This window comes from Aedes aegypti, chromosome 2 (genome assembly GCF_002204515.2).
Source record: "Aedes aegypti strain LVP_AGWG chromosome 2, AaegL5.0 Primary Assembly, whole genome shotgun sequence".
NCBI lineage: Eukaryota > Metazoa > Arthropoda > Insecta > Diptera > Culicidae > Aedes > Aedes aegypti.
This window is the reverse complement of record NC_035108.1, coordinates 48,224,334-48,244,831: the sequence shown is the minus strand read 5'-3', so window position 1 is coordinate 48,244,831 and position 20,498 is coordinate 48,224,334. Positions and strand designations below refer to the sequence as shown.

At 38.2% G+C, this 20,498-nt stretch overlaps 1 protein-coding gene and 3 non-coding genes across 5 annotated transcripts in view; 3 read left to right on the top strand and 1 right to left on the bottom strand.

Annotated features, from left to right (window-relative positions):
* LOC5570478 overlaps positions 1–8,835 on the top strand; it is a 427,994-nt gene extending 419,159 nt beyond the window's left edge. For both annotated transcript variants that reach the window (XM_021840779.1, XM_021840778.1), the window contains 5 exons: positions 156–520; positions 724–1,570; positions 1,637–1,799; positions 7,945–8,149; positions 8,218–8,835. In XM_021840779.1, the coding sequence (XP_021696471.1) occupies positions 156–520; positions 724–1,570; positions 1,637–1,799; positions 7,945–8,149; positions 8,218–8,399 (1,762 nt within the window). In that variant the 3' untranslated portion in view covers positions 8,400–8,835. The remainder of the gene's footprint in view (positions 1–155; positions 521–723; positions 1,571–1,636; positions 1,800–7,944; positions 8,150–8,217) is intronic.
* Positions 8,836–19,495: 10,660 nt separating this feature from the next.
* Positions 19,496–19,567, top strand: Trnae-cuc. The gene has a single exon. It is a non-coding gene; the product is annotated as a tRNA-Glu (tRNA).
* An 85-nt stretch (positions 19,568–19,652) lies between these two features.
* Positions 19,653–19,725, bottom strand: Trnak-cuu. Its single transcript has one exon. It is a non-coding gene; the product is annotated as a tRNA-Lys (tRNA).
* A 275-nt stretch (positions 19,726–20,000) lies between these two features.
* Trnak-cuu lies at positions 20,001–20,073 on the top strand. The gene has a single exon. It is a non-coding gene; the product is annotated as a tRNA-Lys (tRNA).
* Positions 20,074–20,498: the final 425 nt, after the last annotated feature.

Here is a 20,498-nt window from a genome sequence, read left to right as displayed (position 1 = left end):
TCATTCCAATCGTCGTGCACAAGTTGCATGCTAGTAGGGGAAAAATCCCTCGGCCAAAGGAGCGGGTTATGACTCCTATCTGTTCCCATCCTGGCTACGCCCATAGTATTTCTAATTCTCCATTAACCACAACCCCCTTTTCATTATTTCACCAGCTCTAGCGAAAGTTCCGGGGTGTCGACCGGAGGCGAAGGCGGCGGAGAGGACGACCACTCGCACAGCATGTTCGTCAACGAGCCGCTCTATCAGATCTACAACGCGGCCAAGCTGGAATCGTTGACGCGGGATATCGACGCGGAGATTACTGGCGACGGAGACACCGAGCTGTACGACGACGGGTACGAGAAGATCTCCGACCGCAGGAAGAGCGCTGGCGGAAGTGGTGCTGGTTCCGGCAGCGATGAGGACGTTGTGGGCCGGAAATTGCGCCCCAGTGCGTTCGAGCTGATCGAACCGAACGTGGGCAAGCTGCGGACTCTCTGGTGCGAGATTCCGGAGGTGATCAACTCGGAGATATTGCGTAAGTATATAGAAACAAATTTCGCATAATGCAGTTTCATATTAAAACAGGTAGCATTTTAAAGAAGGCATATAAATATCTTTGCGAAACGTCTCGCCATCGTCTATAAACCACATGGTCATTTATTATGAATTTTCATAAATGCTTCAAATCAAAAATATTTAACAACCATCTTTATCGACATCCTTCTCCCTCCAACCCAGTGACCCTAACTCCAACGGAGAAACGCCTCCAGGAGGCCAAGTTCGAGATCCTCACGTCAGAAGCCTCCTACCTGAAATCGCTCAACTTGCTCAAAACCCACTTCATCAACCATCCGGCCTTCCGGGACGTCAAGGTGCTAACGTCCTCCGAGCGCAAGACGCTCTTCTCCAACATCATTCCCGTGCAAGAGTGCTCCGATCGGTTACTCTGCGATCTGGAAAACTGCTGGCAGGACAACATCATGCTCCTGGGCCTCAGCCACAGCATCTACAAGCACGCCGAGAAACACTTCCACGTGTACGTTAACTATTGCGAGCACCAGGCGAAGATCGATCGCACCCTAAAGAACCTCAAAGCGAACAAAACCGAGTTCACCAAAACGCTGCTGGAGCTGGAATCGGACCCGATTTGCTGTGGCCTCAGTCTATCATCCTTCCTGATGCTTCCCATGCAGCGGATAACACGGATGCGCCTCCTGCTGGACGCTGTCCTTCAACGACTCAAATCGGACGACGACGAATTCATCAGCTGGGAAAAGACCTTCGTACTGATCAACCAGATCCTGAAACAGTGCAATGATGCGGCCCATCGAAGCGAGCAGATGTACGAGATGGAGATGATTTCGCGGCAGATTGAATTCCCGTCGCACATCCGGCCACTCGCTATCGTCCCTTGCGGAATCGGTCCCCCAGGCAGCGTGATGCGTAAGCTGGAGAAGAAGGGCGAACTGGTGCACTTGCTGTGGCGCGGTGACGACGCCAAGCTCACCTTCGGCAAGAAGTTCAGCAAAAGCAGCATCTACGCGTTTCTGTTCACCGATCTGATTGTGCTGACCAAGAAGAAGGGGTAAGTTTAAACTGGAACATTCTGTGTATGAAACAGTTTTCAACGGAGATTTCTTATAATTTTCAGCGACGAAACCTACCTAGTCACGGACTACTGTCCACGTGCCCTGTTGACGGTCAACTCCGGAGACATTGTGCCTCAGCTGCCGACCAAGGAGATGCAAGCCATCGGGAAGCACCTGATCATCATGACGCTGCTGGAGAACCACGAGGGAAAAACTATCGAAATGGTAGGTGTTTTATTAAGATCAATCCTTCGTCTGTGTTCTGGGGTCATTATAACCCAGAGCACTTCGAAGAGCTGTAACTGTTTCGTTAGTGAACCAATTGGTGAACTTTTCTTACACGTTTGTGCGTTTCACGAGTTTTTTTTTCTTTTGCTTTCGGATATTTTTTATATTAAAGAATTTTTCTTTAGAGTAGGTATATGTTTTTAAATAGTAGTTTGTTATCTGTTTCTTGGGGTCATATTTATTCCAAATTCACATCGTGATTACTTCGCGATTTTAGAACAAATTTTCGATTTTTCAACCGTTGTGAAAAAATAAATTTAAAAAAATAATATTCTTCTAGGGCAGTTTTTGAGCACCTTTTGAGCTACTTAAAAAATCTTAATAACCTTGAGGTCGATTTCTTCTTTATAGATAGTCCCCTATAGTCGCACTAGTGGCTTCTTACTGCCGTTTTGCTATATATCGTTGCACCTTCATATCAGGAACTATGCATCTAAGCACCATTGATACACAGCTCGGTTTTATTCAATAATGATTAGTCTTGCTTAAAATGGCCTCTGGCTGAAAATCTCTCTAGAAAAGATAAAAAAAAAACATTTGTTCCTATAGTGGCACAGGCGTAATAAATACAAAAATATCAATTTTCGTAATTTTTCACAAACCAAGATAAAAAGCTTTCAGGTGATGTAAAAATAATACCGCTGGCTTTATTTTTCGATTCTATACGAACTTTGTTCTTAGCTATTGGAACATCGACCCTATGTGTATTTCATCGAAACATCTCAAATTTTCAGAATTTCTAAAATTCAAACGAGTAAAATCAAAGAACAATTTAGAAATATGTTATTTCATATATGTTTCTGTTAGGTATGGCTGATTTGAAAAATATAGACTGGAGTCGATTGAACCCTGAACTAATATACAGACACTATCAACCACTATGGGACCAAAACAATCATTTTTTTCTAACTTATATAGGTACCTAGTGTCATTATGCGGCGATGGAAAAGATGTTTCTCCTTCAAATACATTCGTGCACCCTTCAATAAGACATGCCCATATTACACTTTGCATACAAATGCAGCGGCGACCGTTCGAAATCGTATTTCCCGTTTAGGCCAAAGGCGCTCTTTTTATATAAAATATTACTGTGACAGCTAATGTAAAATATTTGAATTTTTATAAGAAGAATTTAACTCAAGCGAGATGGTGTCATTAACTTACAACTTTAGCATTCAATTTCAAGTGATAGGGGACGGTAAGATGTTGAAGACCGTGCGGAAATACTGACCATCTTAATAGCTCCTAAACTAAGAAAAAAATACGATTATTGTCAAATACCTAGGGAGTCGATGCCGGTTATGAACCCTTTGCGTATTATGGACCCCCTACAGAAAAACATAAAATTAACACTCAAAGCAACCTTATTCCTATGAAAATCCACCGGGGGAACTTCGATTGCATTGTTAGTCAGCAGTTTCAGGCAAAATATTTGGTTTGAGACGCATAAATACAGATATTTGAACAGTTTTGTAAATGAAATCACACAAGAGGGTCCATAATACGCATTTCCAGGCGGGTCCATAATAGGCACGTCGGCAGCGAGCCGGATTACATGGAAATCAAATGGAGGGTCCATAATAGGAAACGTCAAATTTGTAAACATTCCTATTATGGACCCCGGGAGGGTCCATAATAGGCATTCGGACAACAGTTTTCCTAATGCATATTTCACTGGAAAAATCGAATGATTTTGTATCTTCAATAGGCGTACTACGAAGTAAAAACATTGAACTTGTTGTTAGACTCCACAAAATGTACATGCGTCTGAAGCATCATTGCGGAAAAGCGTCGAGAATGAATTTCAGCTACTAAGGGGTCCATTACTAGCATTGAAATCCTACTTGCTTTGACTTTTTCTCACTCTATTATATAAATTTATTGCATCGACACTGCTTCTTAGTTTCAAAGTAAAAATAGGACCTTGTTTGTCTTGAAAAAGTTTTTTCTTGAAGTTTATAGCATAGTAGTAAAGAAACCCCCCTATTCCCCCAATATGCGATATAAGCTATACAAAATGTTAGCTTCAAATAAGTATTGTTGAGCACTCGAAATTTTTTAGAAATTGAGGTTATATTTAAACACACAAATACTCGCATACGCTCATCATACACAATTTGTTTTTTTTTCCTCAACGAAATTTGCACATGCATTCCAGACTCATCAAAATGCATATCCAATTATCCAATATATTTTTTTTTCCAGATTCTTGGTGTTTTTCGGGACATAGTGCATATTATATTCCTCTGAGTTTCACTATTACATCTACACTAGGATGTCTCAATTATAAGCAAAACTTATGATTTATGCAAATGTCATCGTATCAGACGACTTTCAATTGACAGTTTTTTGTGTTTCTCGATGCTCATTCTACCGTTCGTGCTGTGTGGTGCGGTAGCGGATGAAAGCAGACAAATAAAACGACTGCTGACCATGACATCGTAACGAACGTCGCGCAAGTTGTCGAACGTTTACAGCACTGTAATGATATACTGAATAAACCTAAAATCATGTAAAAATCACAAAGTAAAGAGGGTCAAATTTAACCCCTTCTCCCTTTGCCAAATTTGTGAGTGTTTTTTTAATTTTTTTTTTACTTATGCTTTTAGTATACATGTTATGATAATTGCATTTATGATTGCGTTTCTATGAAACAGAAACCATTATACTGTGGGCTGATAGGATAGATAAGCTAATATTTTTATGTGTTCTTACTTTGGATTTTGGTTTTGGTGTTGTTGTTCAGTCAGACCGGACTAGATGATATTTTGGCCTTGCAAAATCAGTCATGAACTCCATCTTCATTTTTTTTCCGATGCAATTTAGTCGGTGTTCAGACATACTGCACCAAGTGTTTTTTAATTGCTTCAGGAAATCGTACCCCGCTTAAGCGTTCGGAATAATGAAATGTTGACATTATTTGTTGTAATAATGGAACTTATCTGTTTGATGAAACATCTGTATCAAAATAGCATCGAAAAAATCAGAATTGACGGAGTCGTTGTCTTATCTTTGCAAGGTCAAAATATCATCTGGTCCGGTCTCTCCGAACACCGATCATTTGGTCACAGATGTTTCTTTGAATAAATTAATTTACAGCATAATTCGTGGAAAAATTAAAAATCTTTGGAATACTTTGAAAAATTGCTGAAAAGTTGTGTTCACAAAATTTAATTTAATGTCGCCTCGCACCGATTTATGTGACCATTTACCATGCATCTTTCGTCGTCATTCAATTCCATATAATTAAATTGAAGACGTAGAATAAATAAATATCGAAACGTTGTTGGTGATGTAATTTTAATGCTAGTAATGTGCGTATTCATTTTTTAGGCTTTCAAGCATTTAATTACGATAAAATCAATAGAAAATTAAAAAAATGTGTAAATAATTATTTACTTACTAAAATCGGCTGACTGTTTACCTCTATTGTCCAAATCTTCCCATATTGTCTTAACTACTTGATATGAAGCAGATATATAAAGAATTAACAATAAATCTCACATTGCTTAACAATTTCATGATTCTTACACCAATACACAGTAATAGGAACCATACATTATAAAAGCGATCCGTACATATATTTTTTTTATCGAAATCCAATGAAAAAAATCTTTATGCTGATGAATGATAAAAAACATCTATGTTTTCAAATGAGGTTTATAGTAACTTCAAAAAAAATCTGCCAAATTTATCAATAGTGACGTAAAAAGGGCTGTTCCAAGTTGATTCCAAAAGATCGTGTCACTTGAGCCGCCAAAATTTACTTGAGTGACCTTTCCTCCTTTAAAATATTTATTTTTCCTACAATAAACAATTATGTTGGTATTTTATCGGATGCATCTTTAAACAGCTTTCTATTAAATTGGTTATTCTTCAGAAAAATATTTATGGTAATTACTAGACTTTTCACTTACTCATTTTCAACTGAACTTTTTACTTATTTAAACTTTAATTCGTTTTTCTTGTCATTTTACCTGCAAAATTTTTGAACACAGTTTTGACATTCCACTCTGGTCCAGGAAGCTAATTTAGGCGGACATGAGGTTTTCGTCAAGATTTATTGATTTTAGAGCCAAAGTTTCTTCTGAGAATATGTTCAGAATTTTCAGTACTACAAAATGTACGGATCAAAAAAAACTTACGATGATCGCAAGAGTGTCGTATACGCCAACTTTTTTATTTTAACGGATCGTAAGTTGGTATGTTGAGCAAAGTTGTAGCAAATGATCATAGAAACAAGTTTGCCGATCAAACTTTTTCTCGGCTTTGCTTAAGAGCCGAGATAATTAAGTATTTTTAATAAAAATCGTTTTTTGCTCTTAAGTGTTAAATTTTTTAGTTTTATTTTATAAGCTTACTATGTTCACAAAGTTCTTATACTTATCATTTGCCACAACTTTGCTGAACATACCAAAGTTGTATTTCTTATGGTTTTGATGTTATTTGAGTTTTTCATCTTAAAATTAGTTATTTTGTATGCCTTGTATCTCAACCAGGGCCGTCCATTTTCAATTCATTGAAAGCATTTTCAGTCCCCAACTGACTGACTCAAGCTTCCCTTTCAATTGAAACTCTACTGTTTCGTTTCAATCCGACAAATCTTTCCTTTCATCGCAGCAAGCGTAGTCTTTCATTTCTTTCTTGCTGCTTGTGCATCGCGCGTCATAAATCAGAGCCTCACCGGGGCGAGCTGGTCTTTCAATCGGCAGTCTCTAATTATAGGAGCTGATTAATTCAAATGAACGACATGGTGGCCCGCATAGTTTATCTATCTTAATTTATTACCTAACAAGTTACATGTAACACGCAAAAAATTCTTGCATGATTGACATAACTTTTCCGATAGTTGCTTTAACATGCCAGGATACAATTGTTACAAGCATATTTTCGGTGCTTCTAAACTGACAGTATGGTTTGCCCAATCGCTTTTGCGTTTGTTTCTGTCTTCCATCACATGATTATTTCAATTATATTATTGTTGAATTAGCTTTCCGCATATTTTTACGTTGAAACGTTATGAGCTGTACCGCGAAAAACCGCTGTTTACCAAGAAGCGATGTTGGAGTAGATGTAAGTTAATGCGCCCTCACTCCCAAGATAGTGGTTTGAATTCCTGCTCCCATTTTTATTAACATTTTGTCGCATTTTTGCAATGTCGATGAAGAAGATTCGTACCGGTTTTGACAACACAACATTAACAATAATATCATTGTCATGATTGTATATTAATATTGAGTCAATCATATCTATGGTTGATTCAATTATTTTGTGTACTTGAACCAATCATACCAAATAGTTAAACCTAGCATAGATATTGTTGAATCAATTTTAATGTATGGTTGACTGAAATCCAATGTCAAATATGACTGATCTACCAGCAAATATGATTGACTGGACAATACTATTTTCTCCGTGCATACATTACTATTGCAAAAAATAGGTAAAATCCAATTTGAAACATTTTGAAAGATTTCAATGAAATCAAATGAAACGATGATTTCAACTATGAGCAACTCAAAAATATATATCTTTCCATCAAATGATTTTGCAGTCTTTCAAGTATCTGTGAGCAAAATATGGAGAAGATGATATTTTTCTATCTCGTTTAGAATCGATTGTACTAATAAATGATATGAGATAAATCCATTTTTATTGAATACTAGTGGTCCCGGCAAACTTCGTCTTACCATCAAAATGCTATGGAACGACCTATACAAAATTGCAGTTCCATTAACTCTCGTTTTTCCGACTTCACCGGTAAATGTCCTGGAATTTTTATACACACAAACACGTCGGAACCCTTGACGACCAAAATGCAGAAAGAACCATCCCAATCCGTTGATCCGTTCGTAAGCCATTTCGTGACATACAAACACCATTCCATTTTTATTTATATAGATAGATTCATACATGTTCAACTCACAAATGTCATGGCTACCTAAGCACATCGAACCAAAGGTAACACGTGTATTTATGTAGAAAGATAGAGTACATCGTTTTTCAGTTGTTTTCGACTAACTTGGAAGCTTCTGCAAGAAATTCATCGTCTTTTCATCGTGAATTTTCCCTCATTTTGCAGATCATCAGCTGTCCATCGGAAACGGAACGCGAGCGTTGGCTCAAGGTGACCGAACCCTTGTCTTCGGAAAATCCCGACGAAAAAATCTACGAGCAGTGGGACTGCCCTCAGGTGGTGGCCATCCATCCCTACCAGGCCCTACAACCGGACGAACTGGATCTGGACATCACGGAAGTGGTCAACGTGCACCGCAAAATGGCGGACGGTAAGTGACGAAACTCCCTCTTCTCACTCACCAAAGCTCCTAATCCACCTCAAAATTTCTGTTTCCAGGCTGGTACGAAGGCGAGCGGATCCGGGATGGGGCCGTCGGGTGGTTCCCCAGCAACTACACCAAGGAGATCCCGTCGGCACATGTCCGCGCCAAGCACATCAAGCAGCGCCACGTGCTCCTATCGTACACGTCCAAATATATCGACACGACGACGCGAACGCTGCAGCACAGCAAAAAGTGATCGAGAAATGTCGAAAGTCACCGAAAGCACCGCAACTTAACTGCAATTATTAGTTTTTACTTGTAACACAGTGTTTGAAATCGCAGAGATCTTAGTTAGACCGTAAATCCCTAGTTACTGTTCTATAGCTTGTTAATCGTGTACTGTTTTCCCCTATGTGTCCAATCCTTAAAACTGATCCCGATGTAAAGTTGTTGAATGCTATGTTTGAGTGTGCGTTTTGTCTTAAAAAGTGTTTAAATTATTTGCGTTAGAAAGCTAACCTTCTCCTCCTGTAAGCGAACAATCAGTACCGATAGTTAGTCCTGTGTATTATAGACGAATCGTGTAGAAAACTAAATCTGTATAACTGAGTACGTTTTGAGCAATATCTGGAAGACGATGATTGTATGTCGCCCAGAAAAGTATTATAAATAAAAGTAATAATTATTTGTTACATGCTGGTGCAATAATTTGCGAGAAAATCCTTCATACTCAATTTTTCGACTACTTTCAATCACTTTCGCCGTGAAGTCTTTACCTTCGCTAGGTGGGCTTGTGTATCTATCAGCTATTGAAACTAATTTATAAACTAAATCCATTATAAACATTTTGATAACAACATACGTATTTAGAGCTACTGTGCACGTGCAGAAGCCTCATTGCTTGCAAGCGCACGGGGGCGCTGTACATTGTGAAACCTTTTTTGGTGCGCCTCATTCTTCTTGAGATGTGTTCAGGGCAGTGAATCAAATTGTTATCAAAGGAGACGAAAATCAAACAACAAAGCAAGTCGCCCACAACCCGTTTATCCATACTTTTACGAATTGGGATACAATCAGAAGCAAAATTGTCATGACAATCACAGGGCAGAACATTGTAGCAACCTTTGCAACTCGTGATTAATCAGTTATTTTAAACACAAAACCAATTTTGTTTTATGCATGCTGTGCGGTAGTGCGCCAATGTTTATCAACACAGAGAAAGTTCTCGATAATTTCTTTGTCATATTCTTTTCAAGTGGTGATAAACTCATGTTGCGGAATAAAATTGTTGCAACAAGAATAGAAGATGATAATGTCTTTGTTGTTGGTTGTTGGATGACAATTTGTTCACTGGTCCAGGGAATGTCTGAAGACTCAGTGCTGAGCCAAAAACATGCGTGCCACTCAGAAATTAATTGTGCGTTTACCATTCTTTGCGAGTAAACTCGATGCAAGGTGCAGGAGACAATTTGTTTTTATGCGAGACAAAACAAAGCACAATCCTAGACAACCAAAATGTATGTATAACGAAATCACCTGGAGGCTTTGTATGTGCAAAATTTCACTTATAAGATGTCGCGAAAAGGCCTTCTACGTACAAAAGTGGAGGCGATATGCGTGCATATATTATGTGATGAATAATAACATACATTGCGAGTGTATAAATATTCTACCGAACTAATCTGTGATCTTATGCGACTTGACTTATGATAACAAATGTTGATTTGACAGCTGCTACGGATTGATTCGACTAACTTTGTACGACTGTACGGGATGAAGCAAAATATACAAATGAACTCAGAAAAAAGTGTTTTATGCGAGGAAACTCATCAATCTGACGAGTTTATCCACGGTGTTTTGCGGGTTTGATATAATTAGTATTAATAAACGAGTTATAACGTGAACTTTAATGCGATTTCTGGTTGTCTGGGATCTCTACTCATTCAATCTCTTTCGTGAAAGCTTACGAATTCACTCTAGAAAATGTTCAATAAGGTATGCTTTGAAAACGAATAAGCTTAATAAGTGCTTTGCAAAAACTTCTAGTTGTTTTTTCTTAATGTATTTGCAAAGCCAGAAATCTAAAGTGCTGATGAATTATGTTCATCGTGTTTAAAAGTTCTGATAGTCACATATTAATCAAATGACTTCAAGTGGATTTTTTTACGCGTGTACGAAACGCAAAGAGTGAAAATGAGACAACTCGATACCACGCAACCCAAATCACATTGCGAGTCAGCACTGCAGAAAAATTACTCGTGCACGTCTCTTTCGAATTTAGGGTGCTGTCTCCCAGCAGCGCGTGTAGCACCAAATGAGATTTGAGGCGCACCACATCCCTGGATGTGTCTCAATTACACTGCTATCCCGATGAGCTGATATACGGTTTGGTTGGAGACTTGTCAGTGCATTTATGTGCTACTGAGAAATATGTACAGTCAACTCTCCCTAACTCGATATTGAAGTGACCATTGAGTTAGCGAGGTATAGAGTTACGGAACACAAAACCAGTGCAAATGCGATTCAAAGCCATGAAAACCAACTATGGTTCTCTAACTCGATATCGAGATACGGAATATTGAGTAAGGGAGAGTTAACTGTAACTCTATATGTATTATGTACATTTATTTGCCGTAGCAGTTCAGAATTTTTACAGGAGAGTTGATTTCGCCAGCTAATAGCAGAAAAAAAAACGATTTCAGCTAACTTAACATAGATACATAACACATAAATAGTGGAAATAGAAGATTGCAACGATTTTTATCTATAATTATTATTAGTATTATTCGACATTTGTTCCAATGTTTAGCGGTAAAATTTCCTTAGAGCAATTCCTTGAAAAAAAATATGTAGGAGTTAAAGGAATTCTAAGGAGGAATCCTTGAAAAAATGCTGTCACTTTGGGATTTCTTTGGAGAATCCCAGGAAAATTCCTGGAATAGTCTCAGGTGTACGAAAGTAATTGAATTACTTCATGGTGAAATTTTTGAAGGATTTATTGCATTCTCTGGGCGAGTTTTTTGAAAAAAAATCAGTGAATCATGTCCCTGTTAAAATGTTCCGAAGGAGCTTCTGCAGTAATTCCTGAGCAAATCCTAGGACAAATTCCTAGAAGAAGAAAAATTGCAGAAAGAATTCCTGGAGGAATCCCTTGTGGAACTCTGGAGGAATCCCAAGGAAATTGAATTCAGATATCTGTTCAGGTGAAATTTACGAAGGAATTACTGAAATTTCGAGAAATCCCTTTGAGAATTATTTGAAGAAATCTTTGGGAGAACTACTGGAGGTTTCTTTAGAGGAATTTCTGGGAAATATTTGAAATATTTCTCAGAGAAATCTTGAAAGAAAATCCTTACATAAAGTACTGTAATCCCTGGAGAAGTTTTCGAAAATATCTCTGAAATATTACCTGGGGAAATGTTACTAGAGAAATTCGTTTAGAAATCTCTGAAGTGGCTCTTGGGAGAATTTCTGAGGGAACCTTCTTTAGAAATTCTTTAGAGCAATTGCAAAATAGAGAAATTGCAGATGGAATTTCTGGAGGAATTCTTAGAAACAATTCTGAGGAGTTTCTGGAAGAACCCGTTGAAAAATTTCTGGAAAATATCTGAATTATGTCTAGGCGAAAACTTTAAAAAAACACCTGAAATCCTTGGTGGTGTTTCCGAAACATTAATCTCTGAATTATATCGTGGCGAAATCCCTGAAGAATTTTTTTGAGGAATACTGTGGAGGTATCCCTACAGACATTTGCACTCGGAATTCCTAGAGGAAGCCTTGGTGAATTGGTAAAGGAATATCCGTGAAAATTTTCAAAATAATTCCTGCATGAAACTTTGGTAGAATTTCTGAAGTATTCTATGGAGGAATCCGGGTGGATTCTATTAAAATTATTTATTGATGAATTCTTTGAAGCAAGCCTTGAATGAATAAAGGGAACATCTGCAGAAGTTCTCGAAAACATCTTTTATTTCCTGGCGAAATTATCTTAGAAAAAATCCTCGAGATATCTTTGAAGTGCATATGCACGGAGAAAAAAGAATTGTCCAGTCAATCATATTTGCTGGTAGATCAATTATATTTTACATTGAATTTCAGTCAACCATACATTAAAATTGTTTCAATTATATCTATGGTTAGTTCAACTATTTGGTATGATTGGTTCAACTACACAAAATAATTGCATCAACCATAGATATGATTGACTCAATATTAATATACAATCATGACAAGAATCCTGGAGGCATTTCTGTGTGAATCATCGGAATGGGGAAGTCTCTGCATGTATCCTTGGAGAAAATTGTGGAAAATATCTGAATTATTTCTTGTTGAAATCCTCGGATAAATTCGTCAAGAAAACACTGAAGTACCTAAAGAAGTTTTAAAAAATATCTGTGAATTATTTCCTGGCAATATGTCCCTATAGAAAATCCTTGAGAAATTTCTGAAGAAGCTTGTGAAGAAAATCCTGAGAAATTCGATAGACAAATTATGAAACGTAATACAATAACACTTTTTTAAATAAATTTTACACCAACTTCGACTGCTTCAGCCATCGTGATGGTTTTGACCATTGCATTAATCATTGATTCAATTGTTCAGGAAAAAAAAACACAATCAGAGGGAGATATGTTACTAGAAGTACAATATCGGACATATAAAATGCACCAAAGCCGTTTTCCCATTCAAAATGGTTAGCTTCAGAGAGCTATATCACCGCTGTTTTTTAACCGATTTTTTTAAATGTTTCTGCGACGTACTATATATTATCTCAACTTTTGGTAACTATTTAAAAAGTTGTATGACAACAATTGATTCAAAAGTTACAGATAGATTGAACACAGCAAGATGATTCTACGATTTTTTTTTTACAAATTCAGTCTATCTGTAATTTTTGCATCTATTTTGAAGCTACCCATAGTGACACCACGGTGCTCCCCTGACCGTTATTATCAGAAAAAAATCTCCATCAAATCTGTGCTCACCAGTCGTTTTCTATATGTTACGCTCTTTTGATTGTACAAGTCTACTATGTAATTTAAAGGAAATCCGAGAAAATTAAACGGTTTTTCATTGGCCCTAATTATAAGAAATATACCATCAAAATTTGGTTCAAATTTGTTGGTTGGTTTGTTTAGTTATTTGTAAGCTGTTGGTGGAGTTTCGAATGAAAAATAGACAAAATCTGGAGTTACGCCCTTTTTGAGATGTAACCATTGAAAACACTACTTTTAAACAGATTAATTGGGCCTTCTAATACCGTTGAGCATGTTCAAATATTTTCAATGACACATTGCACTTACATGCCACAAAAGTCTTTCACTATCAACTTATTTTTTGAAGGCTCAAGTGCTTTAAAGCATTACGGGGCTAATTTCATCATATAACCAAATTAGTTCTTGTAGCACAATATTCTGGCTAGGTTGGTGAACCCATTTACTCACGATTCAGATTATTTAACATGCTACTGAATGCTACCTGTTGTATATCGAAGTGAAGCATACGTCAAGAAGTCCTTTACGAGTTGAGATTACTGTTACGGGTAGCAGTGTATGGAATATAATAAAATTAACGACGTGGAAAGCAGCGATACAAAATAGAAAAAATAAGGCAAAGTTTAGAACATCCGTTATTATTTTGTTTGAAGGAATTTAAAATCGTAGCATTTACAGAGCTTAATTTTGAATATTTTTCTTTGTCAGTTTGAAAAACTTTGTGTAGCATCCAAAGTATGATTTTTTTTTTGTTTGTGAAGGGTCATAGCAGTATGTCTTTACTTAACAAGCACAGTTCGCGATCGAAAAAAAATGTTTACATATAAATCTTCAGTTTGTGTAGAATTCAAACCTTATTATGGTAAGTATGAGTTAACTGATTAATACAATTCGTTCACTATTGTATTTATCCAGGGCTTTTATGTGTTTGTATAATCGAAAAAAAAAGTGAAACCCAAAGGAGAAATTGTAGATTTGTGCAAAATCTAAATGTAGTAATGTATGCACGGAGAAAAAAGAATTGTCTAGTCAATCATATTTGCTGGTAGATCAATCATATTTGACATTGGATTTCAGTCAACCATACATTGAAATTGATTCAACAATATCTATGCTAGGTTTAACTATTTGGTATGATTGGTTCAACTACACAAAATAATTGAATCAACCATAGATATGATTGACTCAATATGAATATACAATCATGACAATGGTATTATTGTTGATATTGTGTTTTCAAAACCGGCATGAATCTTCTTTATCGACATTGCAAAAATGCAACAAAATGTAAATAAATATGGAAACAGAAATTCAAACCACTATCTTGAGAGTGAGAGCGCATTAACTTACGTCTACTCCAACATCGCTTGTTGGTAAACAGCGGTTTTTCGCGGTGCAGCTCATAACGTTTCAAGGTAAAGATGTACGGAAAGCTAATTCAACAATAATATAATTGAAACAATCATGTGATGGAAGACAGAAACAAACGCAAAAGCGATTGGGCAAACCATACTGTCAGTTTAGAAGCACCGAAAATATGCTTGTAACAATTGTATCCAGGCATGTTAAAGCAACTATCGGAAAAGTTATGTCAATCATGCAAGAATTTTCTGCGTGTGCTACAAATGATCACAAAAGTATTGACAGTGGTCAAGAGTTCTATAGTTTGGCCAATAATACATTACTCAGCGATTGAAGTTTAAGTTCTAGAGCAGTACAAAGTTAGCCTAGTTGGGCTATAATAATATTTTTTGAATAATAACAATGTCACAAAAAAATGGCTCCGTAATGCCTTACAGCGCTTGAGCCTTTGAAAAAATAATTAATTGCACGGGAAAAAGGTAATAATGTACGGAAAGCTGATTTAACAATAACATAATTGAAATACTCATGTGATGGAAGACAGAACAACAAACGCAAAAGCGATTGGGCAAACCATACTGTGAGTTTAAAAGTATCGATAATATGCTTGAAACGATTTATCTAGGCATGTTAAAACAATCATCGAAAAAGTTACGTCAATCTTTCAAGACTTTCCTCTGCATACGTTTATTTTTTGTTTTTTTTGACGTTGGATAACGTCTTACGGCAACATATGGGGGTACAATTCAGAAAAACGAAAAATTGAGCATGTAACGAAAAATGGTCAAGTTTTGACCGCTAATAACTCAGTCATTTATCGATAGATTTTCAATATTTATCAATGAATCGATTGGAAATTTATCTACGCGTCGATCCAAATGGAGGACACTATTGATTATTAGCAACAAACTATTGAAATATCGTAAAACGTTGACCCCTTTCTTATCTAACCAATCACGTTCAAGCACATTTTTCGGTTCCGCTTCCCACTATAAAAGCGCACCTCACCCTGCTTCTTCCCTCATTCTTCTTTTTGCCGTCTGACTGTGAACACGGTCGGCGAGCAAATTTCGAGAGTCATTCGCGTCCTCAGTTCAGTTTTCAATAGGACGCGAATCAACACGCATTAGAACCGAAGAACCACGCATTTCGGAGCCGCAGCAACTGAAGCCGATCATTTGAGTGCACCAGCCAGCATAATCGTTTTCGGCCGGAAATCGTCGCTACCAGCCAGTGCTCCGCTGTCATTGCCATGCGGGAGGCTAGCGCGGTCATTCTGGTTCATTAGATCGAGCGGCACAGCCGTCACCGTCCGTGTAATATTCCCTAATTTGTACGAGATGGCTGAAGAAAATCGACCAAAGCCGCTTGTTGAAGCGCACATCGTCATCCGCACCGCAAATCTCATCGGGCGAGGAGGATTGAAACCAGTGCGCCGTCAAAGTGTGTCTGTGTTACGCAAATTCAACAATTCAATCGGCACTTTTCAGAGCCAACAAATGTGTTTTAAAGAGTTGATTGTGCAATATTCTTTAATTTGTTCGAGATGGCTGAAGAAAATCAACCAAAGCCGCCAAAATGTGTCCGTGTTACGCAAATTCAACAATTCAATCGGCCCTTTCCGGAGCCAACAAATGCGTTTTAAAGAGTTATTTGTATAATATTCCCTAATGTGTTTACCACATACTTGCTATAATCTCTTAATTCATCTCATAGCATCATACAATAATGGATTTATTACGAATAATTGACAATACGGCAATTTGTAGCTGTTTCCGAGGATGCTACTGCAGTGCCGTCGGGTTGCAATAACAGCATAATGCTAATCTGTACATCCCTTACCCAGACATCAGTTTCATATAGCCTATTTCCCAGATAAGAAAACGAAGAATATGAAAGGAGGAGCATCATCTGCTATTCTAAGGGTATAAAGCATCCCTCCTTCGTTGAATCTGGTTTCATTCTGTTTTCGCTTTCGAGCTGGTAAGAGCTCCTCCAAACCTGCTCAGCTCCTCGCCACCAGAGGCAAGCTGTTGTACGAGATGGCTGAAGAAAGTCGACCAAAGCCGCTTGTTGAAGCGCACATCGTCATCCGCACCGCAAATCTCATCGGGCGAGGAGGATTGAAACCAGTGCGCCGTCAAAATGTGTCCGTGTTACGCAAATTCAACAATTCAATCGGCCCTTTTCAGAGCCAACAAATGTGTTTTGAAGAGTTGATTGTGTAATATTCCCTAATTTGTTCGAGATGGCTGAATAAAATCGACCAAAGCCGCTTGTTGAAGCGCACATCGTCATCCGCACCGCAAATCTCATCAGGCGAGGAGGATTGAAACCAGTGCGCCGTCAAAATGTGTCCGTGTTACGCAAATTCAACAACTCAATCGGCCCTTTTGAGAGCCAACAAATGTGTTTTAAAGAGTTATTTGTATAATATTCCCTAATGTGTTTACCACATACTTGCTATAATCTCTTAATTCATCTCATAGCATCATACAATAATTGATTTATTACGAAAAATTGACAATACGGCAATTTGGAGCTGTTTCCGAGGATGCTACTGCAGTGCCGTCGGGTTGCAATAACAGCATAATGCTAATCTGTACATCCCTTACCCAGACATCAGTTTCATATAGCCTATTTCCCAGATAAGAAAACGAAGAATATGAAAGGAGGAGCATCATCTGCTATTCTAAGGGTATAAAGCATCCCTCCTTCGTTGAATCTGGTTTCATTCTGTTTTCGCTTTCGAGCTGGTAAGAGCTTCTCCAAACCTGCTCAGCTCCTCGCTCCCAGGGGCAAGCTGTTGTACGAGATGGCTGAAGAAAATCGACCAAAGCCGCTTGTTGAAGCGCACATCGTCATGCGCATCGCAAATCTCATCGGGCGAGGAGGATTGAAACCAGTGCGCCGTCAAAATGTGTCCGTGTTACGCAAATTCAACAATTCAATCGGCCCTTTTCAGAGCCAACAAATGTGTTTTGAAGAGTTGATTGTGTAATATTCCCTAATTTGTTCGAGATGGCTGAATAAAATCGACCAAAGCCGCTTGTTGAAGCGCACATCGTCATCCGCACCGCAAATCTCATCAGGCGAGGAGGATTGAAACCAGTGCGCCGTCAAAATGTGTCCGTGTTACGCAAATTCAACAACTCAATCGGCCCTTTTGAGAGCCAACAAATGTGTTTTAAAGAGTTATTTGTATAATATTCCCTAATGTGTTTACCACATACTTGCTATAATCTCTTAATTCACCTCATAGCATCATACAATAATTGATTTATTACGAATAATTGACAATACGGCAATTTGGAGCTGTTTCCGAGGATGCTACTGCAGTGCCGTCGGGTTGCAATAACAGCATAATGCTAATCTGTACATCCCTTACCCAGACATCAGTTTCATATAGCCTATTTCCCAGATAAGAAAACGAAGAATATGAAAGGAGGAGCATCATCTGCTATTCTAAGGGTATAAAGCATCCCTCCTTCGTTGAATCTGGTTTCATTCTGTTTTCGCTTTCGAGCTGGTAAGAGCTTCTCCAAACCTGCTCAGCTCCTCGCTCCCAGGGGCAAGCTGTTGTACGAGATGGCTGAAGAAAATCGACCAAAGCCGCTTGTTGAAGCGCACATCGTCATGCGCATCGCAAATCTCATCGGGCGAGGAGGATTGAAACCAGTGCGCCGTCAAAATGTGTCCGTGTTACGCAAATTCAACAATTCAATCGGCCCTTTTCAGAGCCAACAAATGTGTTTGAAAGAGTTATTTGTATAATATTCCCTAATGTGTTTACCACATACTTGCTATAATCTCTTAATTCATCTCATTCCATCATACAATAATTGATTAATTACGAATAATTGACAATACGGCAATTTGAGGCTGTTTCCGAGGACGCAGCGTAGTTAACGTCATGCAATCGGGTCTTGTACACAGCCCCCTTTGATTTTTGTATAGAAATAAAAATAAATTAAAATATAAATTGTATGGCGCGTGAGAAATCTGAAACCCCCTTCCCCCATGAACCTTTATGTAATAAATGGATGGCCCCTAAGGATATTATTTCCATCTATTAAATGTAAGGGCTAAAGAATATGATTATCTCTGGGATTATTCATAAGGAACGGTCGCATTTCCCAAGTGATCCATTTCATTCATAATTTTCTTGTCAATTATCGCAGTCATGATCATTGATTAGTTGCGAGTTTGGTGATGCATTCCCTATTACGGACATCATTTTCATACTACAAACAGATCACCCAAAACTCTTTCTCTGTTTATTTGGAGAGCAAAAGTTACCGCCCATGCTTCTTCTTCTATCGACCGGTTCTATCGGTGTTGAAGTGTTAACCGAACCAACCAAATAATAACACTCAATATCCATAATAGATCAGAACTGACGTGCAACAAATAGTTTGAAAATTGATTAGATTTTTAGATTTCTAGGTAAATCTTTCATAAGTTCGTGACGGTCCTAAATCAGGAAATAGAAGAAGCTAACGTTATCCAACGTCAACTTGGCGGTCGTATCTCGGAAACAACCTCTTACTTTTTTTTTCAGACATGCAACTTAGCTATAGAAAACGACTGCGGTGAGCACAGATTTGCTGGAGATTTTTTTCTGATAATAACGGTCAGGGGAGCACCGTGGACATACTAGGCCTCTCAACAATAGAAATATTAGTAATAGAACGCTAGTGGCGCTGTCGTCACAAAACGGATTTGACTAATTATTACCTTTAATTGTTATTTTTCATTGATTGGTCGATGCCACGCAATAGAGGATGATTTGTTTTGGCCTTTGACACTTTGAGGCCCGGTGCTCACGCTGTCACATCGCAGCAAACAAGATGTTGGTCACACGAACAGCAGCGACATTAGCATTCTTAGGTTAATGCTTCTACTCTCTCAACCCAGCCTGGAAGACCCAAGGTCTGCTACAGAAACATTCCTAGCTGCGCCATTCGTGAATGATTCAATCTCAATGTTTTCTATGTCCCATATTGTCTAGTGGCTAGGATATCCGGCTCTCACCCGGAAGGCCCGGGTTCGATTCCCGGTATGGGAAGTTTTTTGTGGCGTCAACAATTTCGCAATATTTGATGAAACTTTCTGAGTGAGACTAGTCGATAAAGTAGTTGAAAAAAATTACTCGCCCAACGTGGGGCTCGAACCCACGACCCTGAGATTAAGAGTCTCATGCTCTACCGACTGAGCTAGCCGGGCATATGTGATCGGTACAAAGCAAGATCAGCCGCGGTCATGATATCAGGATGACGATCACCTGTGATCTCTAGCTTCCTTGTGATACTAAAAGGACAAACAACGATTAACTGATCAAAATGTTAACAGTTTTAACAGGAAGTTTTAACTTGGCCCAGCAGTATTTATTATCACACATTTGTGTGAGCATACTTGAATAAGGTGAGCTAGTCCAATATCGGTTAATTAATAATTATCAATATGAATTTCAAAATTTCGAATATTGTTAGAACTCATGTGCCCGGCTAGCTCAGTCGGTAGAGCATGAGACTCTTAATCTCAGGGTCGTGGGTTCGAGCCCCACGTTGGGCGCTTCTATATTTTTTGGAACCACTCTAAACACAACCCCTCAATATTGAACATGTCTCGACAACATTCATTGCACATTATGAAGAACAATAACAATTCAATCAACAATAGAAATAAAATTTCGATAACCCGATCAAACGAACAGCTCCTCCCAATGTAGCTACTGTGCAGTACCCTCAAGAATTGGGATATATTGTGCGAAATAGAAATAAGAAAAACAAAACTTCTTCAGAGAGTGGAACGACATTGGGGGAGACGGTACACAATGTACCACCATCTCAATAATCAACCCCATTGTTAAAAACAAATAGTAAGGGTTTATTCACAAATTCCATAACGTTAAAAATATCCATTTTCAACACCTACCCACCCCCACGCATTTTGTATGAATATTTTCTGAATTTTGTATGACCTGTAACATCTTGAAG